This window comes from Polyergus mexicanus, unplaced genomic scaffold, assembly GCF_030449975.1.
Source record: "Polyergus mexicanus isolate NDT 795.1 unplaced genomic scaffold, iyPolMexi1.0 SCAF_14, whole genome shotgun sequence".
NCBI lineage: Eukaryota > Metazoa > Arthropoda > Insecta > Hymenoptera > Formicidae > Polyergus > Polyergus mexicanus.
Genome location: NW_027223334.1, coordinates 6,375,794 through 6,397,150, shown reverse-complemented (window position 1 = coordinate 6,397,150; position 21,357 = coordinate 6,375,794). Strand labels below are relative to the sequence as shown.

At 36.3% G+C, this 21,357-nt stretch overlaps 1 protein-coding gene across 6 annotated transcripts in view; it reads left to right on the top strand.

The window, feature by feature from the left end:
* Positions 1 to 21,357, top strand: part of LOC138939398 (limbic system-associated membrane protein) — a 143,610-nt gene that overhangs the window by 78,890 nt on the left and 43,363 nt on the right. For 5 of the 6 annotated variants that reach the window (XM_070307152.1, XM_070307149.1, XM_070307150.1 and 2 more), the window contains exon 3: positions 21,205 to 21,351. In XM_070307152.1, coding sequence (XP_070163253.1) covers positions 21,273 to 21,351 — 79 coding nt within the window. In that variant the 5' untranslated portion in view covers positions 21,205 to 21,272. Of the gene's footprint in view, positions 1 to 21,194; positions 21,352 to 21,357 lie in introns of those variants that run through there. The other variant, XM_070307147.1, reaches the window with a different exon arrangement.

The following is a 21,357-nucleotide window of genomic DNA, read 5'->3' as shown; positions in this document are numbered from 1 at the left end:
GATACTTCAATCAGTATCACTATCTTTACGAATATTTTCAACAAAAAAAAAAAAAAAAATGCCGTCATCGATAACGGAGCGTAATTTTGGAAAAGTTTGATACTAAAAATATTTTTTTCTTTTTTAAGTAAGGTTTTTTTATTTATTGTAATAAATTGTAAGGATACACTGATCAATGTGTATGTGCCATACTAAATTGATAACGCAATATTTTGCGAAAAACAATTTACCCGCGTGGGTAATTAAAGGAATAAAGTAGGTTTGTGGGTGTCGGAGATTGTAAAAAATAAATGTTCTCATTACAAAGTTTGTCTCTTTCCGCGTTCAATCAGTTAGAAACTTGGTAAGAAAGTTCGCCATTCGATATTCATCTTCAATTTTATACTCGCTCTTAAGTTACGCCTGGTTTCTCGCATCCCAGGTGCAATCTCGATCAAGCTTCTCGCATCCGCGTATACGTGTAATGTATCACTTTACACTCGGCATGTTGAAGAGTCATTATAAAAACGATCATAGCAAACATCATTCGAGAGAAATGGAACCTCCACCATGAGAATACAAGACTCTCTTTGACATATTTTAAATTCGACTTTTTAAATCCGATGATTGGATTTCATTTACCTCGATCTTATTACGTTTGCGTGATAGTCGCGAGTACGCGGGGCTATATGCGTGCAGGACAAATACATATCCGCCAGAGTTCCTTCACGCAGACGAGCAAAGAGCCACGAAGAGACTCGCGGAATTTTCCCGGGGGAGACCGGAAGTAAAAGCAATTGCCCCATGGTACAAAGAAGTCGCGTCCTATTTCTGCTATGGACCGCAGACTCCGTGTGACTCCGAGAGGAGGTTATTATCCATTACGAATCAACGCGAACAAGTAGCGACGAAAAATGAAAGACGAGAATAGAATTGTAGCAGAAGAAAAGAGATTGAAGAAGAAACAAACAGGAGCGAAAGAGAAGAAGGGACTGGAGAGAAAGGGCGATGTTAAAAGGAAAGAGCAGAAAAGCCCTCTCTCAACGCCCCCGTTGTCGTCGCCAGTTCAGAAGCCGACCTATTCTACTTCGTCTTTCCCGAAATTCCCCGCATTCGCACGTAGAATTCCGTGGAAATGTCGACGAGGGCAGACGTAATGCTCGAGTGGCTAACTATTAAGATCTAGGAACGATGACGTGAAAAAAAAAGAGGGATTAATTGATGTAGACATGTATTTAATATGTAATTCAATTTAATTATAAAACAACGCCAAGACGTTGTCTTATGATGACGTGCGTTATAACAAAACAAACACACTCCTGGACCCTAAAAGTTTAATTATTGGATTTACGGTTTCCGCATCGCGGAAAATATAAGAGCGCTTTTCGAGAGTTGCGGGCAATATTGTTACATCAATTATACAGGATATGTCAAGTAAGAGAATATTACTTGAAAGTAATACACGTACTTTGTTTTTTTTTTTTTTTTAATTTAGAATTTATATTCATGTTTCTGTACTTTTTACGTGTTGGTAGAACGCGAGGAAAGTTTTCACAAGCTTTGTATATAATTAGGTAAATTTCGTAGCGGTCGAGTGAAATATATTAAATAGAATAAAACTCGCATACTATATTTTAAACATTGTGAGCACGTTGCTATAAAAAAAATGCAATCAATAAATTTTAAAGTTCTCATACTTAATACTGTGAAAGAATTTTTTTATGCAGGACGATCTTCGAAAATGTGAAATATCGTAAAATGGTTCAATAATTACTTGTCATTTATATATCACTAATCGAATCGAAGATAAACAATACGCCAAGTGATTAATAAACAACGTACTTGGCAAGATAAACAAGATTTTTAAATAATTTCAAAATATACTGTCATCTTATTAAGCATTATGAAAAATGTTACGCGTTTCGTTGTATTTCTTTTGCATCAAATATAATCAAAGGAAAAAGATTATGAGATATTTACATAGTCGTAACGTACTATATAAAATCTAGAAGAGAAATTAATGTCGAGAATATAACGACGGGATCGGCGTGATTAACATATCTGTTGCAGCGAGATAAAGAAAAGGAGAAGACTGGAAACTGAACGGGTTGGGAGATGAATACACCACCTATAAGAGTCGAAGACTCTAAAAAGAGAACAAAACTGCTCGCGACGACGATCCTTGAGAGTGAAAGAGAAAAGCTGCGGAGCACACGAGATGAACAAAAAGACGTGAGAACGCCTCGGGTGTCATTGTCGTAGTTCTTACGACCATAAAACGATTCTTTCTTCGCCGAATCTTCGCGAAATCTAAATTTTAGTGATTTTTTTAAGCAATCGCAAGTGGCCGGAGCAAAGTGAATGTCACCAAGTGACGATACACGCGATAATCGAGAAAGATGTAATAATGCACATCATACAAATTTATTATTTTATATATATAATATATATAGGGGGAGTTTTTCACAAAAAAAAAGACTGAAATCAGGAAGAGTTTATAACGCAATTGCGCAAATTATGGAGGACAGAGATAAATTGTAGGGAATATTGCAGTGATAATTTATGCATAAAATTTTATACCTTCCTGTGGATTGTCTGTATCCAACTGTGAACAATTATTTTCTATGCCGTTAAAACTTAACTTAAAACTTAATGCGTGCAATTTTCTATAATCCACGAAAACATCTTTGAAACATCTTATATATAACTCATAATATCGTTTTAAAATTATCCATACTTTTAGTTAATAAATGATCAATTTTTTTTTTTAAATAACACTTGAGATCAAATCAGAAAAAAGAATTTGTTCATTTGAAATTGCAATGAAGAGTATGTAAATCGTTTCCGTATCAAATTAACAAAATGGGCCTCCAGCCTGAAGAATTAGAGACGATTCTCGTTGCAAGCGGACGCGCGTGATCTGCGGTAAAAACACAGGTGCAATGATGAACCAAAAACAGCGTTCGTTTTTCGTTGCACCCGTAGATACAAAGGGAAAGGGCGCGCAATCTGTTCCGGCGTAGCGCGTGAGTAGAATCGATCGGGAAGTGATACGATGATGCCGAGCTTCTCTCGGGTTCCATTAGGCGCAACGCTAACGCCCGGTGGTCCGTGCAAAACTCGCAAGCGAATTCGTGCTTTGATAACAGAGCGACGCAAAAAGGTCAAGCGATATTAATCCATTTTGAATCTCGCGATCCGCCAAAGGAGACCTGCTCTCGAAAACTATTTTGTCTCGTCCCGCGAGAATCTTCACCTATAATTGAAAAAGTGCTCTCCTACGTCCATGATTACTAAATAGATAAGCACTACCTAACTTTCGGAAGAAGATACAAAGAGTGTCCGAGAACCATCTCCTTTCCCTCGGATGGATATAAATGTCCCTACATAAGCCGCTATGGAATGGCACACGAGTGGAATCGACCGCGCGAAAGTTTCCAAAGCGGCTCAAGCTATAATTCTCCTTTTACTTTTTCTTCCCAGTGATTAAGACACCGCTCAATGGTCACTGCGGACAATTGCAGACATTCGAAAAATTTCGGAGCAACAAAGTGGAATGTGAGATAAAACGGTGGATGCGTAACGTAATCGTGTCTCCATTTTTTTGATCAGATTGATAGTCTTTTAATGCGAAGGAATTAATTTCTAGAATATATTTATAATTATTACTATTAAATATCTAATCATTGGTAAAAACTCGAGACGCGTATCATCTCACGATTAAATAGAAAAATCCTAAATTACATTAACACAGATATTAAAATCTTTCTTACATATACTTGCTTTATTCAGCCTTTTATTACATATTTTATTATTTTATTAATTATCATTTATACACGTCATTTTTTTTTGTAATCGCAGCTACAAAGATTATATGTATATTTTATATATATATATATATATTTCAACGCGGTCGAGAAAATAGCGTGTGGTTACTTTTCTTACCGCTTCCAGCTCTTTTGCCGTAACTCAATTATACGATCGATGGGATCTCCGGACACGCTGACAATCCTCATCCGACGTCGATAATAAAATCACGCGAATTTCCAATTGATTGAAAGCTCGTGATAAAACCGGTGAGGTGGTAAGAACGAACTAAAAGAGCAGAGATCGATTCTTTTCTCCTCGTATACAGTTAGAGCTATCGGTACGAGCTCTACACCCACGCGGCGCGTGAGTGGAATCAATTGGAAGATAGGAAGACAGCGGTATAGCGGTGCGTTGTAGCGTTCCAAAGTAGAAGTTCCATTAAGCCCGAGAAACTCGAGGGAAGGTAACTCCCTCTCTCTCTCTCTCTCTCTCTCTCTCTCTCTCTCTCTCTCTCTCTCTTTGTGCGCTCCGGTAGCCTCGCGACCGAACGCGACGCGTGCTCGCAGCTGCAAGACGATCAAGCAAGTTTCTTGAAACTCGGACTCCCGCGATGTTCCTCGGGACAATGACTTGTAATTAAGGGTAAGATCGACCGTCTGTGATATTCCGCAATGGCCCGGAAACTGCGGGAGCCTCGGAGCTCTCTTCTAATGGCCGACAGGGATCGATTTGATAAAAAAAGATTGAGTCATTCATTTTACGCGAGTGTAACTCGCTCGTGTAACAGTATCGCTAAAGTAGATGAAATATCCGATTTAATCATCGTTTTTTTTTTATATATATATATAATTTATGTTATATTAATGAACGTCAAGGAGTATTGAGTTTAACGTGAAGGAATATTTGGTTTAACAATCGTTTCGATATTATTAATTGAATTTAATCTTGTTTTCCTTTCTTCTGAATTCTGCGAATTTTGATAAATAAGTTTTTAGCAATTGCAAATTTTTTTTATTGATACGAATACACGAAATAATGAAACAGAAACTTTTTCGTAACATCTTTAACATTTTCAAGTCGGATTTCTACCGCGCGTACATGACATTTGGCAATGTTTCGGCACAAAAATACTCTCACATATTAAAGTCTGGCAATCTTTCGGCGCGAAGTTCTTTCTGCACACAAAAGAAAATTTCACGGATGTTCTATCTTTCAACTCCTGACAAAATGTCTCTGGCCACGTGCTGTCGCTTGGGTATGCATAAAAATCCTATCGGGCGAAATCGTGGGTGCGAATCGGCTAGCTTATCCAAGCGGAAGGCGAGACCAAAGTAAAGATACGCGAGAGAAAGCGAAGAACTGCGAAGAAACGAAGCTCGAAGACAACGCGAGAGACGTCTTCTGTGAAGCGCTCAAATGTGCGCAGCAAGTTGAAGAACCCTCTTTTCTCGAAGAAGAAAATTGAGAGAGGAAATGCCTCGGTGAGGCTGAATCGAGACGTATGGCCAGTTGTCCGGCATGTGATCGGAATACCATCCAAAGAGAGCGGATCCTCCTCCTCCTCCTCAAATTTCGCGTTTCTGCGATGTCGCGGAAGATATGTCTCACGTTCGGCGTGTTTTCGCGCAGCTTTCATCGCGAAGCTCAGACCAAGTATCAAAAAATGTGTGTGTGTGTGCTTTATGCTGAGATGTAGAAGCCTCCGAGTGAAATGAAACCGAACCGCGTTTAATGAAATCACGCCGAGGTTACAACGACACACACTCACACACATACACAGCTGATTATGACGGGTCCCCTTGCGAGACTATCGATCGCTCAACGCTATAGCGATTTCTTGGTCTATGCATTACTTTATTGCAGATGAAATATAACGCTGGCTGATATTGTTTCCGCAAGAGACGGAAACCAGCCATATGCGCGAGAAAAGCTACGTCGCGAATATCGTATTCGGAAATATAAGCGGAAGATTTTTCGGATATTCGGAGCCACGCGAGGTAGAAAAATAAAACCGATACAGAGAAACGTTATATTGTGAATATCGTAGTGATATACGCGATCATATATGATATTTATAATAATATAATAGTTATAAAAATGAACGGTGCTCTGGCGCAGATATATAGGGGAAAGTAAATAGAATATAAAATCGGGTAGTTTTTTGGATTTGTCTTTCTACCAAAAATCAGAGAGTAAAAAGAATTTTACTAACCGTTAGTAGTCTTTAGCGAATTTTAAACTATGAAAAAATGAGGCTAGTTGCTAAAAATGATTTAGTTTTGCCTTATCGGTAGGGTAAAACCGGACACCCATTTGAAAACATGTCAAACACCGTGCAATTACAAAATATAGATTTATTTTAATCAAAATACAATACACAAAGATATATTCTATTGACAAAAATCACAAATAAAGATATCCTCTTGTTCTCCACATCGTTGCAGGATTTTCTTATTTAATTTTTTAGCTTCAGAGTTCTCAAAAAGCTTCTTTTTTAGCGGTTTCTTTTTCTGAGTGATAGCTTCCAATTGCTTTTCGTAGAAAGACAAAGTCAGGATAAGAGTTTTTCCTCTTTGCATTACATAAAGTGTGTAGGTATCCGATTTGACCCCAACTCGAAGAAAATAACAAACCGTCTGAAAGCGTCTGTACTCTCCGGTGTACAAAGTTACGATCGAAATTAATGCGATATACTCTCTAATCTGTACAGAATGCAATGCTGCATTTATCGAAGTAGATGCTCTGTGTAGAGAAAGTTCATAACGATTCGATTCTTGCCCCGATATTCTTTTTCGGCTCGAAAATTTTGAACGTCTCAAAAAAGAAATATCATATGTACACGTGGACACGGTTCATCTCAAAATAATGATGGCGTCAATCTACAACTAATAACACGAATTAGCCAAACATAGTAACACTCATCACGAAAAAACAAAGGTATCCAGTTTGACCCGTCTACCCGATTTTTTACCCTACTTTTCCCTATATACTTTACGCGATAGCAATTTGCGCTGCGTGTAATCGGAGCATTCGGTAATTAATTATTTGCAATGTCGAAATTATATTGTCTCAATTATATCGCGATACCAAGCGCGAAATTTAATAGCGTTTCCCTGGAAAATTCAACCAATTTAGCTTCACGTAGCGGCGTATCCCTTCGTACACTCATCTCGAATCTCTGATTTGTTTCCACGTCTTTCGATTCGTTTTACTCGGTTTCTCGGTTGCGTGGAAGCTCTTACGGTGTAAATGGCGAGCACTTTCCGTCAGCAGCAAAATGCCAACGGAACAAAGTGCTCGGTGATCTGTCGGTGTATTAGATAGCTGTGCGACGTCCGCCATCGTATCGATTTACAAACCGCATCACTCCATTCCGATGAGTCGGCGAATCGAGGTAATGATCGTTCTTTCATCGACAAACTTGAGCTTGTAAAAAAATGATATTTAAAATATTTTTGTTATTTTATTATTAACTCTCATAAAAATAAAATTCAATAATAATTTTAAAATAACCGATATAAAAGAGAGATGGGTAACGTTTATCGAACCATACATACAATATATCTTTTTCATATAGAAATCATGCCACATAGATTCAAATTCACGATCAAAGTAGTTGTTGAATTTATTAGCAAAAAAATTCATTATGATTACTCGTCTTCCGTTATAGACAAAATCTTTAATAATTTGTTAATCTCGAATTCTGCTGATTTAATCGTAACGATTTCTTTTCACGCGTCGTTACATCGCGAAATAGCAGCAGTTTACACAATTTACACTTGTTTATTAATATATCAAGCTTATTTTCCGCAACTCTTTGGCTTTTCTGTCATTTTCGCTCTCTTATTCGCGTGTTAGAATTTCAAAAAGAGATTTAATTATCTCGTTAAGTGCCCTGGAAACGTGAATGGTATAAACGCGACCATTTCCCATATTTATTCTCAATATTTCTAGCGTTCGCAACACTCCGTCAAAGAAACGCATTCTCGTATAGCCAATCGTGGTATCGATTGCGCGATGTACAAAGAACCGCGCACTGAATTCGCAGTTGGACGAATTCGAAAGTCCGAAGGCGAGAAACGAAGTTAAGGGTGATTTGAAAGAAGAACATGCAGATAATCCTCATGAAGTAATGGAGATGAAAGAGCCAAAGGCGGGAGGGAAAGTAAAGCGAAGATAGAAAACGAACGAGCGACAAATAAAAAGAGCGAGAGAGAGAGAGAGAGATGCGAAAGTGCTGTGGTAATTAGCTGGCGCTCTAAACTCATGTAATCGACTGGATCAAGTACTTTTCTGGAAAAGTGCCTAATTCCACATTCGACATGCCTGACGGGGGGTAAGAAGCTTTCTACCGCAGTCACGGCACCTTCGACTTTATTTATTCGACCATAGAGATCAGCTCGCTCTCGCCTCCCCTTTTTTCGCTTTCTAAAGAGGACTCTATTTTTCCGGCTATGATACTTTTTCCATTACAAAGGATCGTTCCCTATCAGAGGATATAGATTTGCATTGTACGAGATTTGTATTCGAGACAAGAAGAAAATTGACCAAAACGTTGAAGTAAGAAAAGCGAGCAAAACAAGAATGAATAAGACCGTTGAAGTTTCAGAAGCAGATAGATAATTTTTATCTTAACTTACTATTTTCAATCTTTATTATTTTTATCTACGATTTTTAATATCATAGTTCCTATCAATGCTTTCGTCATGTATATCGAAGGTACTTTATAACGAGCTAAATACGACAACAAAATATTACGTTTCGCTAAGCGGAGACGAAGAAACTATATTGGTTTGTTAACTGATTACACGGCGCCGATGAAACGGGACACAATTTTTCAGGTTCCGCGAACGGGAAAGGATTTATATCCGCATATTCGCGTATGAATTCGTCACGGTACAAACATGTACATGTAGTATGCGCAATACACGGGTAATATAATTCGGTCTCGTAAAAATGCGCGCCGTCTATCGCGACCATGCATGGATTTTTATCCGGGATTTAAAAGGTGACCGATAACGTTCGAAATTCAATGTGGCTAAAAAGTGACTTTTTATACCGCAGCCGTCCTCGATTCCATATTTTTCGCATTCAACATCTCATCTCTCTCACATTTCTCGAACATGATTTCATGACGTTCCATGTGTGCGTGGGAAATTCGTCAAGTGTAAAATACGTCAATTTTTACGATTATACGTTTTGTTACAATAATCGCAAAAATAATTCTAAGAATTAACATCGACATACGTTTATTCTACTTTACTATAAAATAATGCTATTTATTTTATATATCTCAATCTTTTTTATTACAAATTTATCATAAACGGCGCTTGCATGGGATAATTATGAACTTCTACATCGCGTTAAAAATGTGTTTTCATCGAAAACTCAGTTAAATCCCAAAGTAACGGCCATAGGTCTTTGTTCGGGGACAATTATTTAAATTCTCCACGCTGCGACAACATCGTCCGTGACGTTGTAAGAATAATGACGTTTACATTGATTTACAGGGTAATGTAACATCGCGAAAACTAACGTGAAAGCTTCATTTTCCCAGGGAGAAGAGACCGCGCGAGGAAATACCTATTTTAATTCAACACCGCTCTGGCCAATCGTGTGTCGATAAAATTCAGCTTCTTATAGCTCGGGAATTGAAGCGGTTGAACTCAACTCGATCTCTTAAATCAGCACGCTGAGATTTTAATTAGAAGCTTCGGGAACGCGCGGTCGCCTACTGCTCGGAGTAGACTTATGTTTCTCTTTCATAAAGACTTGGCAGGAAAGAAAACCGAGCGTTTGCCTCTTCCTTACCCGCAAAAGTTCCATTTTGACGCCAGTCCTGCCACGACATTTTTCTACTTCTCGCACATCTCGCGTTCATGGCGCGCGCACCTCGTAATTTTATTTAATTATCGCCCTACGAGTTGCTTCGCGTTTCTTCTCTCACCTCTCCGTTCTTTCGCGTCACTTTTAAACATAACAGGCTTCTTGTGATTTTTACAAACAGGCAATCGATCATCATACGATTCGCAATAATTCCATTACGGCGCATCAAATCGATATTTTACCCCGATAAAAATGAGGCTGCGCGTGTGGATGCTAGATCGGAGTCATATTCTTCTCTCAAACGCGTCGCAATCCTCTGATGCCAAGAGAACGCATGAATATAGGATAGATTTCATAAATCTCTGATATATATCCCTTATTCATCCCTTATCTTATAAGCGTCTTATTAAACAATTGAAATAATGATGCGCGCTCGAGAGAAATAACATAATAATAATTTATAAATTTAATTTTTCATTAAGCTCTTTTATACATAAAAAATTGTAGTAGCTTAACTTATGAAAACTTATGAAAATATTCTATCTTGCTACAACCTAGTAAACAGCCACACCTTATATCGTAACATATTGCACCGTAACAATAGTATTACTTGTATACGTTTTATATCACACATACTTTTATCTCGCTTCATTCCCGGAAAAATCACATTATATCTCTTTATAATTTCTTTCAAACCCTTAACAAACAACAGATTGAAACGTAGCCTTTTAGAAAACGATGGTAAAACCTCCTCAATAATTCTCTCTCTTTTCTCTCTCTCTCTCTCTCTCTCTTTCTTTCTTCAGTTATTCTATAATAGTAACTCGACTTCAAACACTCAAAAACTCGCGCGAACCGACGTCCAAATATCACGAGCTAAACTCTATACTTTGTCGGACGCATTGATCCAACGATATTGTGTAGGATCCACACAAAACCGGTAACGTACATGGACTATGGCTTTTTCAGCATCTTCATTGCCTTCGTTATCCCGTAGAGAGGAGGCATTCCATCGTGAGAAGAGGGTGCTTTGTAACGCGGGTCAGCTATTTAAAATCCAGCAACGCCACGCGATGCCGATAATCGCTGTGCCCGCTGGGCGTAATTAGAGCGGACCAGACGAGTTTATTATCCGCCTTTGAACATCCTAACGAACGCCCCAGAGCAACGCAAAACGCGCGTTACATCGCGATGTCTTTGTCTTGTCCGGCGAAAGGCTCTCCTTGAACGGAAATTACGATACGTCATTGTTGCACACTTGGCGCAAAAGCGTGAAACACTCGTGGAATCGAGAGCTTAATCGCGATAGATAATTGAAAACAATACGTCACGCGAAATCACAATACGATGATACATGCTGTCGATACGAGGCTTTGTTGTTTCATAACTGTGGATCTGTCATCTCTACCATGTTCAATCAAGTAGTACGGGGATGAAATAACGCCCGATAAATCGTGAAGATATATCTTCTAGATATGCGTGCACATTATAATTTGTAATATTTTAATAACTTTATGTATTGTATTTCTTTAAGGAGAAAATTTATTTCTCGTACTATATATTTAAATTATGACAAATTATATAATTTTTTTCGTGTGACATATTACATTTCTTTTCAAAATTTAATGTCCACAGATTCTACGAAGACTATAAAAATTTTTCAGAAATAGTATATGTTCTTCTTTCTACATCAATGATTTGTCACAAGTAAAAGTAAATATCCTTTGAATACATTTAAAATATATATATATATATATATATATATATATATATATATATATATATATTAAATATGAATAGATAAATTCTTTCGATTAAATGAAGGTAGCACTAGTTTTACTTTTATTCATACGACGTATTATTTAAATTTTCAAGCTGCAACTTCTTGGAGTCGACAGGAAAGAAAGAAAAGAAATATCCTCCTCGCTATAAAAGCAACAAAAGTCATGAACTCTTTCTTGATTTTCTTCGCATGAACGGAAGCAGATGTAATTTAGCTCGGCGCCGGAGGGTGAAGAAGATTAAACTATAAAAAAAAAAAAAACAACGGCCAGTTTAATCATAATAATTCTAATTACTTGAGAACAAAGTCGGAGTAGAGCTATACCGGAGAGAAACAGATGTGAGAGGTGAGCGAAAAGGCGGGGTGAGGCGGAAGGGGGAGGGGGATGCGATAGATTGCAGAAGCGACGAGAAAAGAGTGCAACTAGGTCGTAATGTCGCGATCACCTTCCTCCCTTTCTCGCGAATAAATCATTTGGTAGACGAAGAGAAAAAATTTTTTTCGCCGCACTTATTTTTCTCACTCCCACAAAGAGAACTACGATCCGGAAAAATTATACCTTGCCTATTCTTTATCACAAATCAGATCCGTCCGTCCACTTTCCCTTTTCTCACTGACCCGCCTATCGTTCCTTCTTTCCTCCTACTTGACTATTTGATTCATTCTTTCAATTCTATCGACCCTATTCCTTCCCGAAGTCATTAATCCTAATTTTCATTCACTCTTTTCGAGCATAGTGCTTCCTCGGTAAAATGAGAATTTCGCATCTTCCCTGACGATTATTCATTTTCTCGCCCATATCTTTTTCACGAACAATTAAGTCTTTCAACTACTTTGGACTATAATATCAATTAAGAGATCTTTTTCGCCTTTTTTTCTTTTATACAGATTTCAAATTTCATTGTGGTGATTCTAGCATCAAATTTCCGTGTACAATAATTATAATGATAAAAAATATTATAAATTAAAATAATCTATTTTAAAATAAGATATATATAAATTATACAATTTACAGTTTATTCGTAAAGAAATAAAGAACGCAATTGCAAAAACTCACGTATATCTAATTGCGGTTTTACCAGCGTAAGGCAAAACATGAAAGATGACAGGTATCCCGATATTTAAATGTTCTGAGCAGAATCAGAGGGATTTTCTTTTTTGCGATCCAGTGCTCATGCAAATCAAATAAGTAAAACACACATGTATCGCTGTTCGGTTCGTTTATCTTGTTATTCATAAATATCATTTTTATTTTTTTTGTTCAAATCTGCACACAAAACAGAGATGATAAGATATCTTTGTGCAGATTTAATCGTTGCTTTCATTACAAGTGCATCCAGCCGAGCAAAAATATTTGAAAATTTGATGGAACAACAAAAAATTGTTAAATTTACACGGTTTCGAAATTCTTGCAACATATTATATATAATAATAATCATAATAATAATATCTTTATTTATTGAACACAATGAATAATTAAAACAAACATAATAATACACATTACATAGTGTGAAGCGGGTTGTAACCATCAAAAGGCAAGGCAACAGCAAAATGCTGATTTTTAAGCCTAAACTCATTATAAATCAACGTGCCTAATGAATGTAATAAATAAGAGAGCCATCAAAAAATTCTTAACTTAAGTATATAGTACAGTTATAGCGAATAATAATTAATTGGATAAATAATAGTTATATTGATACAATAGATATATAATACAATATTAATTAAAGTGAGAAACAATATAAGAGGAAACTAATAATTTAAAGGATATGAGGGAGGTGGAAGAACGAATGATGTGTGGTAGAGAGTTGTAATATTTTACTGAAGTATAGGAGAAGGCAGACTGGAATTTTAAAGATTTACGTAAGGGATATATGTTAAAAGAGATTGGAAGCGTGTGGAAGAAGCTGAACTGGCATAAAACTGAGAATTAAAATTAAGACAATTGATAAAATGGAGTACCGGAGAATATCATAAACAAAACAACGCAAATGAAGAAGCAACTATTGATGTACATTTAGTCATCCGGACCAAACAAAAAGAGGTGTAATATGGTCAAACTTTTTGATATTATAAGAAAAAGAGACAAGAATTTTGTGTGCGTTTATTTTATTTACGAGGTATTTACTTGGTTAGATATATATATATACATAATATCGACATAATCAAACAAAGAAAGAAGAAGAAGTTGAGAAATTAGGAGTTTCTATAATGCTTAGAGAATATGTGCGAAGAGAATAAAGTTTGCGAAACCGAAGGAAAAGCTGCTTGACATTTAACATTAATATGACGTTCGAAAGACCATGAGGAATCAATATGCAAATCAAGGACACGCATAGATGAGACACATTGATAATAGGAACGGAATTTATGGAAATATTAAAGGAATGCAGACGCGATAGATAAGACTGGAAGTCGACATATATGAAGAGTATTTCTTTTAGAAATCATTTATTTACTTAATATATATATATATATATATATATATATATATATATATATATATATAATATAAAAACATTTGCAATATCTAATTTTTAAATTTATTTTTGAAATTTAATTTTGAAATTTATTAAACAATAATAATTATAGCTTTGTCACGGATTTTAGAAATTTTTTATATAGTTTTATTTAACTATACGCACATATGCGCGAATGGAAAAATTATGTGTATTTGACATTATTTCAAAAATTTCAAGTATCACTTTACGCTTTCAAATATTTTAACATTAAAATTAACAGTTATTTGACGATAAAACGACAGCGTAAAATACGCTTGACGTGACACGTTGACTAAAGGAATGCTTTGTAAGTCATAAAATGTTTGTTTGCAAAAAATATCAATTCCCAAATCTAATTTTTACGAAAGCTTTTGATAGATTAAAGAGAGAGAGAGAGAGAGAGAGAGAGAGAGAGAGAGAGAGAGAGAGAACCGTGTTATGTGCTCGCTACGATCGCAAAGATGGTAATCAACGAGTGATTCATGCGAATCTCATTAAACTTGCAACTTTTTCGAATTTGATAAAGAAACATGTATCATTAAAGCAGCACAAATCTATATGGGCGCATAAAAATGCGCAAGGTTTTTGTGAATTTGTATTTTCATGAATTGTTATTTTCCAAGCGCATGACGCGTAAAATTAAAAAATACAGCAGATTTAAAAATGCAATATTTTAAAGTAAAATTGAATCTCTTGCATATTTATATGTGGGAAGATTCGTTTGGAAAATATTATTTTACTAACTTGCTATAAATATCGTGCCCTTAAATAGTATTCTTTTATTCGCGTCTGAAAAATCACTGAAATTTAATTCATGCAAATACGCGAGATAAGTAGAAAAGAGAAATTCCATCAAATTCACTTGACCGTCTCTCTCACCGTCATCTCTAGGTACGATAAATATCCTAGCGAATGTCGAAGTTTCTACGATCTTGATAAAGGAACATGCTATATTTATGGGTACACGCTCCCACATGCATAATATTTTCAAGTCGACGAGACATGCGATACGTATACAAAGTAACGTCTACGTTATAATGAAACTTGGTCTATATACAGTCACAGGAAGCATCGAAAAAAAAGTTTTCCGTCCTACGGGGCCTGCACGTTTCTTCCTTTTTTCAATAGCAATATGACTTTTCAATATCAGGCAAACGCATATATACATATGTCCCGAGAAGGTGAAAAGAGGCTTGAAAATTATTCTGCTAAATTCCGTTGTTTTATATACTTTTATAGAGCCAAGTTAATAATAAATTACAATATATTACGTAGTTTTACGTATCAATATTATAAAATAAGCCAGCTGTGTTGTATTTGAATAGCAAAACTATAGAAAAGGACAGGTGTATGAAAAAAAAAATATGAAGGCGTTGCGCGTCACCATTGCGTCTCAGTTGGAAAAATTCTATCTCTAAAAACTCAACCTATTATATTTATATCTATTTGCACGGTTGTTGTTTAAATATACATATACGCGCCACGAAGTAGCATGTGACACAAATTTTATGTGTCATCTATTCTTTTATATTTTTAATTTTATTAAAATTTATTAAATTTTATATACTTATTTTTATTTTATTTAATGTGTAATATATATATATATATATATTATATTGTAATATAATAATATACATATAAATGGCCGCGAAATTACAGATAAAACTTTAAGTAGATTGCCATGTGAGTTACACGGGGAAAAATCTAAACGATCGTTTCGTGTGATAGCAACGACCCTCGAAATTTCTTTTACCATGAGAATAAAAGCTTATGTTAAAGACGATGACTTTCCAACCCTCATAAACAGCACATGTTCCGAATCCAATTCTCGTAAATGCCTCGGGGCAGATGAAAGAACGATATGGAGTTGATGCGATGTCGATCGACGCTTTTCAGTCTCCAAATCCAAGTACCTAAATGACGAGCGGATTCAACGTTACCGATGTGATAAGTGTAAATGGTGGTACGATATCGCATGATGCGAAAAGTGAAAATATTATCACGATACCAACGTGTCCTACAATAAAATACAAATTACGTTATAATTGAAATTAATATTTTTAGGAAAATAATATGCTTGACGCGCAAAATACGCTTTTATTTTATTAAAATCTATTGCGTAAAAATTAGTAAATTATAATCGTAAAATACAGATGAAGTTAAACAAATGTTAAGACAGTGAGTGAATATTTTTCTTGACATGAAAACTGTTTGAACGAATAAAGATCTGTACATTTTACAGTATATTTTCTATATGCGATTTAACGATGTAACCGAATGCCATAATTGGCAACGGAAATATAATCGGCAGATTCTGCTATTCTACAATGACGTTGCGTATCTTATCATCCGAGGTTAACTACGGCAGATTACCATAAATTCTCCACTATGACTTTGAGAGACGTTTTTTCTTCAAAATTATTATCCTGCCTAAGCGAAAGCTGTAAGATTATCCTAGAACCTATCCGCGCTGTCCTTATTATCCTCACAGTAGCTGTCAAGGTATATTATGCGGGCTATATTATGGTATATTGAATGGCATCGTAATGCGCATTAAACATATTAGATCGCTGTACCGTGGCATCTATGTAAAAGTACGAGTAAAAAGGGATGATTTATGCCTCATCCTACGTTGGAACGGCGGAAATCTTTTTCGCGTAAAAATACCCCATTCACCTTCTTAATTTTCTGCACAATCGTATTAGCTCGCGTATATGGGGTATATATAAAAATCAGCATATTATGTAAAAATACATAATCGCTTTTATACGATCATATGACGCGGTAAAACAGCTTGACGAATATTTTCATATTTAGATATCCTGTCAAATATTTCCGGATTATATTAAATATTTTTATATCCGGAGATATTTTTTTTCTTTATAATTTCATCCATGAAAGCGGATCTATAAAAATAGACGATACTTTGTTACGTTAAAAGTGTCTTTATGTAGAGAAATGCGATGCAAGGCGTAAAATGTACAACACGATTACTGTGAAATATCATTCCACCTTGTTAGCAATATTGAGCTAGTTGATGCGGAAAAAGTAAAATAAGATGCAAAACGACACTCCGCGGTACAATTGGTACAATTTTCCTTCTCCCTACGCAATGTTGAATAATTCAATGTGTGACGCGCGTTACACGTTACGCCCACACTAGCTTCCAAGATTGTCGTGTCCATGTAAAATCGCGCATAAGCCATTTAGCATTATTAGAGCTGGTTACATCATGTTTAAAAGAAATGCCAGGGTATCGGGGTCACCTTTCGCGCTCGGGGTACGCGCGGCTGCCCCAGAGAAGGATATTTTATCATAGCAAATAAAAATATTCCGAACACCGCCGGGGGTGCTCTTCGCGTCTCGATGAAAGTCACGCGGACCGACAGAAGCAGCTCAACACATTATGCAAAGTTCATTAAAACCGAGCTCCAAGAACGGCTGCGGCGCAACCGTCTCTTTTCTCTTCTCTCTCTCTTTCTTCTTCCCATATCTCTCCCGAAGTCATGGAACGGCGTTCCATCCTCTACGTCAAACTTGGCCCAACTTTACCCGCTACCTTCCTCCATCCCGCTTGCGAACTTGCTGGCACCTCCTGACCCTACATAGAGTGATTCGTGGCGCGCTACGACAAGTTGCACGTAAGATGCGGTCGCCCAAGTCGGTTGGACAGTAAAAGATTAACGAAATTAACGCGTTCCGATCGCTTTAACGCGTACAAATACATCGCCGTATCTAGATACTTAGATGTTTCCAGTTTACAGATCGCTGCGCGAACCCCCGATCGAATTCCCGTTTGCAATTATATCTATGAAAATTTGAATCGGGGACGTTGTCAATTTATATCTTTTACCTATTTGTTTAATCCACCGCGTCATAAGCGATCTAATCATAATAATTTTGCTGGTCACATTCTGCATACATAGTTCGCCGAAATCGTTATAAACTCCGCATGTGGAGCTTGGTAATCTGTCCCGTTCAAAAGGGAACATAATTATCAGATAGTATCGCCGCACGGAATTTCGACCTGTTCATGCGCCAGTGAAGTATTCGCATAAATCACCTGTTATAGCGCAAAAAGGTTAACGCAAATTGCACAAGAACGCGAGTAATTATGCATACCGATGTGTAATCAATGTCTATATAATTCAATCGATATCGAATTTTCCAAAAGTCCCAGCGTTTACGTGCAAATAAGTTGGGCGTTAAAGTCAAATATTCATCTGTACACTTTGCAATATATGCGAAGCATGTGTGCAAGCAAACGGAGTAAATATACGAGTGGCATAAACAAATTCGCTCCAATATATGACTGAATATATAAAAATACTACACAATGAATATAAATCGACTGGCTGTTATAAACCGCAAAGTGGCGCGGCCGCGAAACACCGACATGCATATCATACATCGATTATTTACGATTAATATGTATGTATGAACCGATCGAGCATCGATGTATCAAATTTGAATAAACTTTTTTTTTATTCGTAAAATTATTTTCACGAAAACATTTTATTCGCTTATCTAATTTTCGAGATAAATGGGGAAACTACCAATCTTTTTTTTTTTTTTTTTTTAACGAGGGACGAATTCTTTTATCTTTAGAATCAATTTTTACTCAATTAAAAGCAATAATAATAATAAAGATTCTACAAATTAAGTTTCGTTTTACAATCTTATTAATAAATGAAAATTATTAATAAATGTATTATAAGAGATAATAGAGTCAGGTATTATATATAACAAGTAATAGGTCTATACTGAAAATTTTTCTTGAAAAAGAAATTAATTCCAAATTGCAGAACGTCCGCTATTACACTTAAAGTCGAAAATTCGGAATGGTAGTAGCATTGGAAGTGAATTCGACGTTTCTAGAGATTAAATTATTATTCGCTTATCGCGTGGCAGATTTTATAATTCGGAAGAAACTCTGATGAAGAAATGAAGTGAGTATCAAAATCCAAAGAATCAATAGTGAGTATAGAATAAAATAAATATAAAGATATGTATGGATTTTTGGCACGATTTTCAACGAAATAAACTAACGGGACACTAAGGGGGTTGGGATAGATCGGTGGAAGATAGATAAATCGCAACGATGGTGCAGTCTCTTTTCTCCCCGTTCACCGAAATATATCGTTTGGAATTAATAGCGCATCGTGACGGCGTATCGTCTTTGCGTAACCATCGCGCATCGATTTTCAAAATGTATTTCCTTCGCGTGGAAAAATATCGTCTAGTAACTTTCTGATAAGAATCACGAAGCAATACCGTTTCGATTCTGTTCAATTTATTTTTGCTGTTTTAATCAAATGCTTCGGTAAAATGAATTATTTTACATAGATTTTTTTATTTTTTTCTTGCTTAAGCACGTTTCCCCAATATCTATTTTACGAAAAACAGAGTTATATGGATTACACATTGTATAGTTTCTGCTGAAAAAATTAATTCCAAATCGCAGAACATCTGCTATTACACGTAGAATCGGAAATTTGGAACAGTGGTAGCATTGGAAATTAACTCACGACAATTTGTGACGACACATAAATTTCTTATTAAAACGTGCTCCTATATCTAATCGAAATCAAAATTGAGCGCGTATCGACGGCGATGCTAACAGAGTGGCACGGGAGAAGTTTAGCGTTTTCGAGTAAAAGCTAAGGCTTTCGGTTAAGCCTTTTATGCTAATGTAATCTGGAAAGGAGCGCCCTGCCGCATTTCCATTAGCATTTATCCTAATTGCAGAGATATTTTAGCTATCAGAAACATGTTCGTAGCGCGACGACATTTCTTTCGGATTTCTATAAGAAATAGATATAATTCTATAAGAAATATATAATCGGAATAAAATAGATGGTACTTTAAAATTATAATTTTAATAGCACAAATGTTAGTATATCGAGTAGAAAATATTGAAAATATTAATATCGTATAATGTAAAATTGCAAGTTTGCTGTGAAAGAATGACATTACTCCGACGAAGAATAAAATTGACATTACGCAACATCAATCGCTTCTAATGGTATCGATAAGCGATTTTAAGGCGACGAGGCTTTGAAACTGATTATTTCGTGAAATTATTAATCACTGATTACATCAGTGAAGTTCAACGGAAGAGCTACGTAATCATCAAAAGGGCTAAGTAATACACAATTACGGGTGATACGTGATACACGATTGCAATCGGCTTCGATTTCGCTGCGTCATCGAAATCGGGATTGGGATGAGGACAACGATACGTGAGATCGTGTATTTCTCACTCGTATTAAACGGATATATAGGATATCCTCGATCTCAATCTGATTTCGCAATTATTGGCTGTAACCTCCTCAATATCACGAAGCATACAAACTATCGATTTGTCGATACAGAGAATAGGCATATATGTGCGTGAGCAACGTAGGAAGGGATTATAAACTCTTTTGACACAAAATTCTAAAATTTTAAAATAACTTGGAATTTAACGAGCGTTTAAAGAATCCTTGAAGGATAAAATATCGAATGGATGATGCACGATAGTTGACATTAAATAGAAATTACCTTTTTTCATTTAATTACTTGTGCGATGTTTAATTATATCTTAATTAAAGTCCTCGCACATCCCGCCCGTGGGAAAGTTTAGAAGTTAATACCCGTAGAGACGGCGATACTTTCATATTAGCACGGCAGTCAGCCGACTTACGAGCGCCAGTATAAAACGAGCTAATTACGTTATGGCAACGATGCGCCCGAGCTGCGCCGCGCAGCTTCTTCCTCATCCTTTCCCGTTGCTATTTTCCGGAAACGTCCGGAATCTCGCATTCTGCGTGAGACATTCGCTCTATAACATCGCGGATCCCGGATCATTTTTACGCACGTGATTATTCTACTCGCCTCGATCGCTTTACGCGCTAGCTGCTTCATTAATAATTCTCCGCGCGATTATTAATATTTATAATCTCTCGCAAAATGAATATGGATGAGATGTGAATGTTCACTTTGCTACGATCAATCATGACTAATAATTAAATAATAAATAAATTCAGCGTATCACACCGTTGTTCCTTATAATCGATTATCAATTTATCATCTGTGTGACATGTAAAAGTCACGCTGTAAATAATTTATCAGAATTTAATGCTAAATTAATATAAAAATATGTCGCAAATCTTTTTCTTAGCACGCTAAGGAATTTTAAATCTGCGAATTACTCGACGCGGTGAAACAATTCGCGTGACGCCGGAAAATAATAAATTTCATTATACATAGTCCAGGCGTAAAAAAAGCTCCGCTACTTACTCACTCCCGCATTTATGATCGCAGATGACAACAATGTTAAGGCCGTGGTACATGGGCCGCAGCAGCGGGAACAGATAAGGCAGCGAGCAGTCATGTGTAATGTCATGTGGCTCCTTCGGCTCCTGACGATCTACCGCCTGGCTCATCTCTCAGCATCCGGTACGCACACAGGTGAGT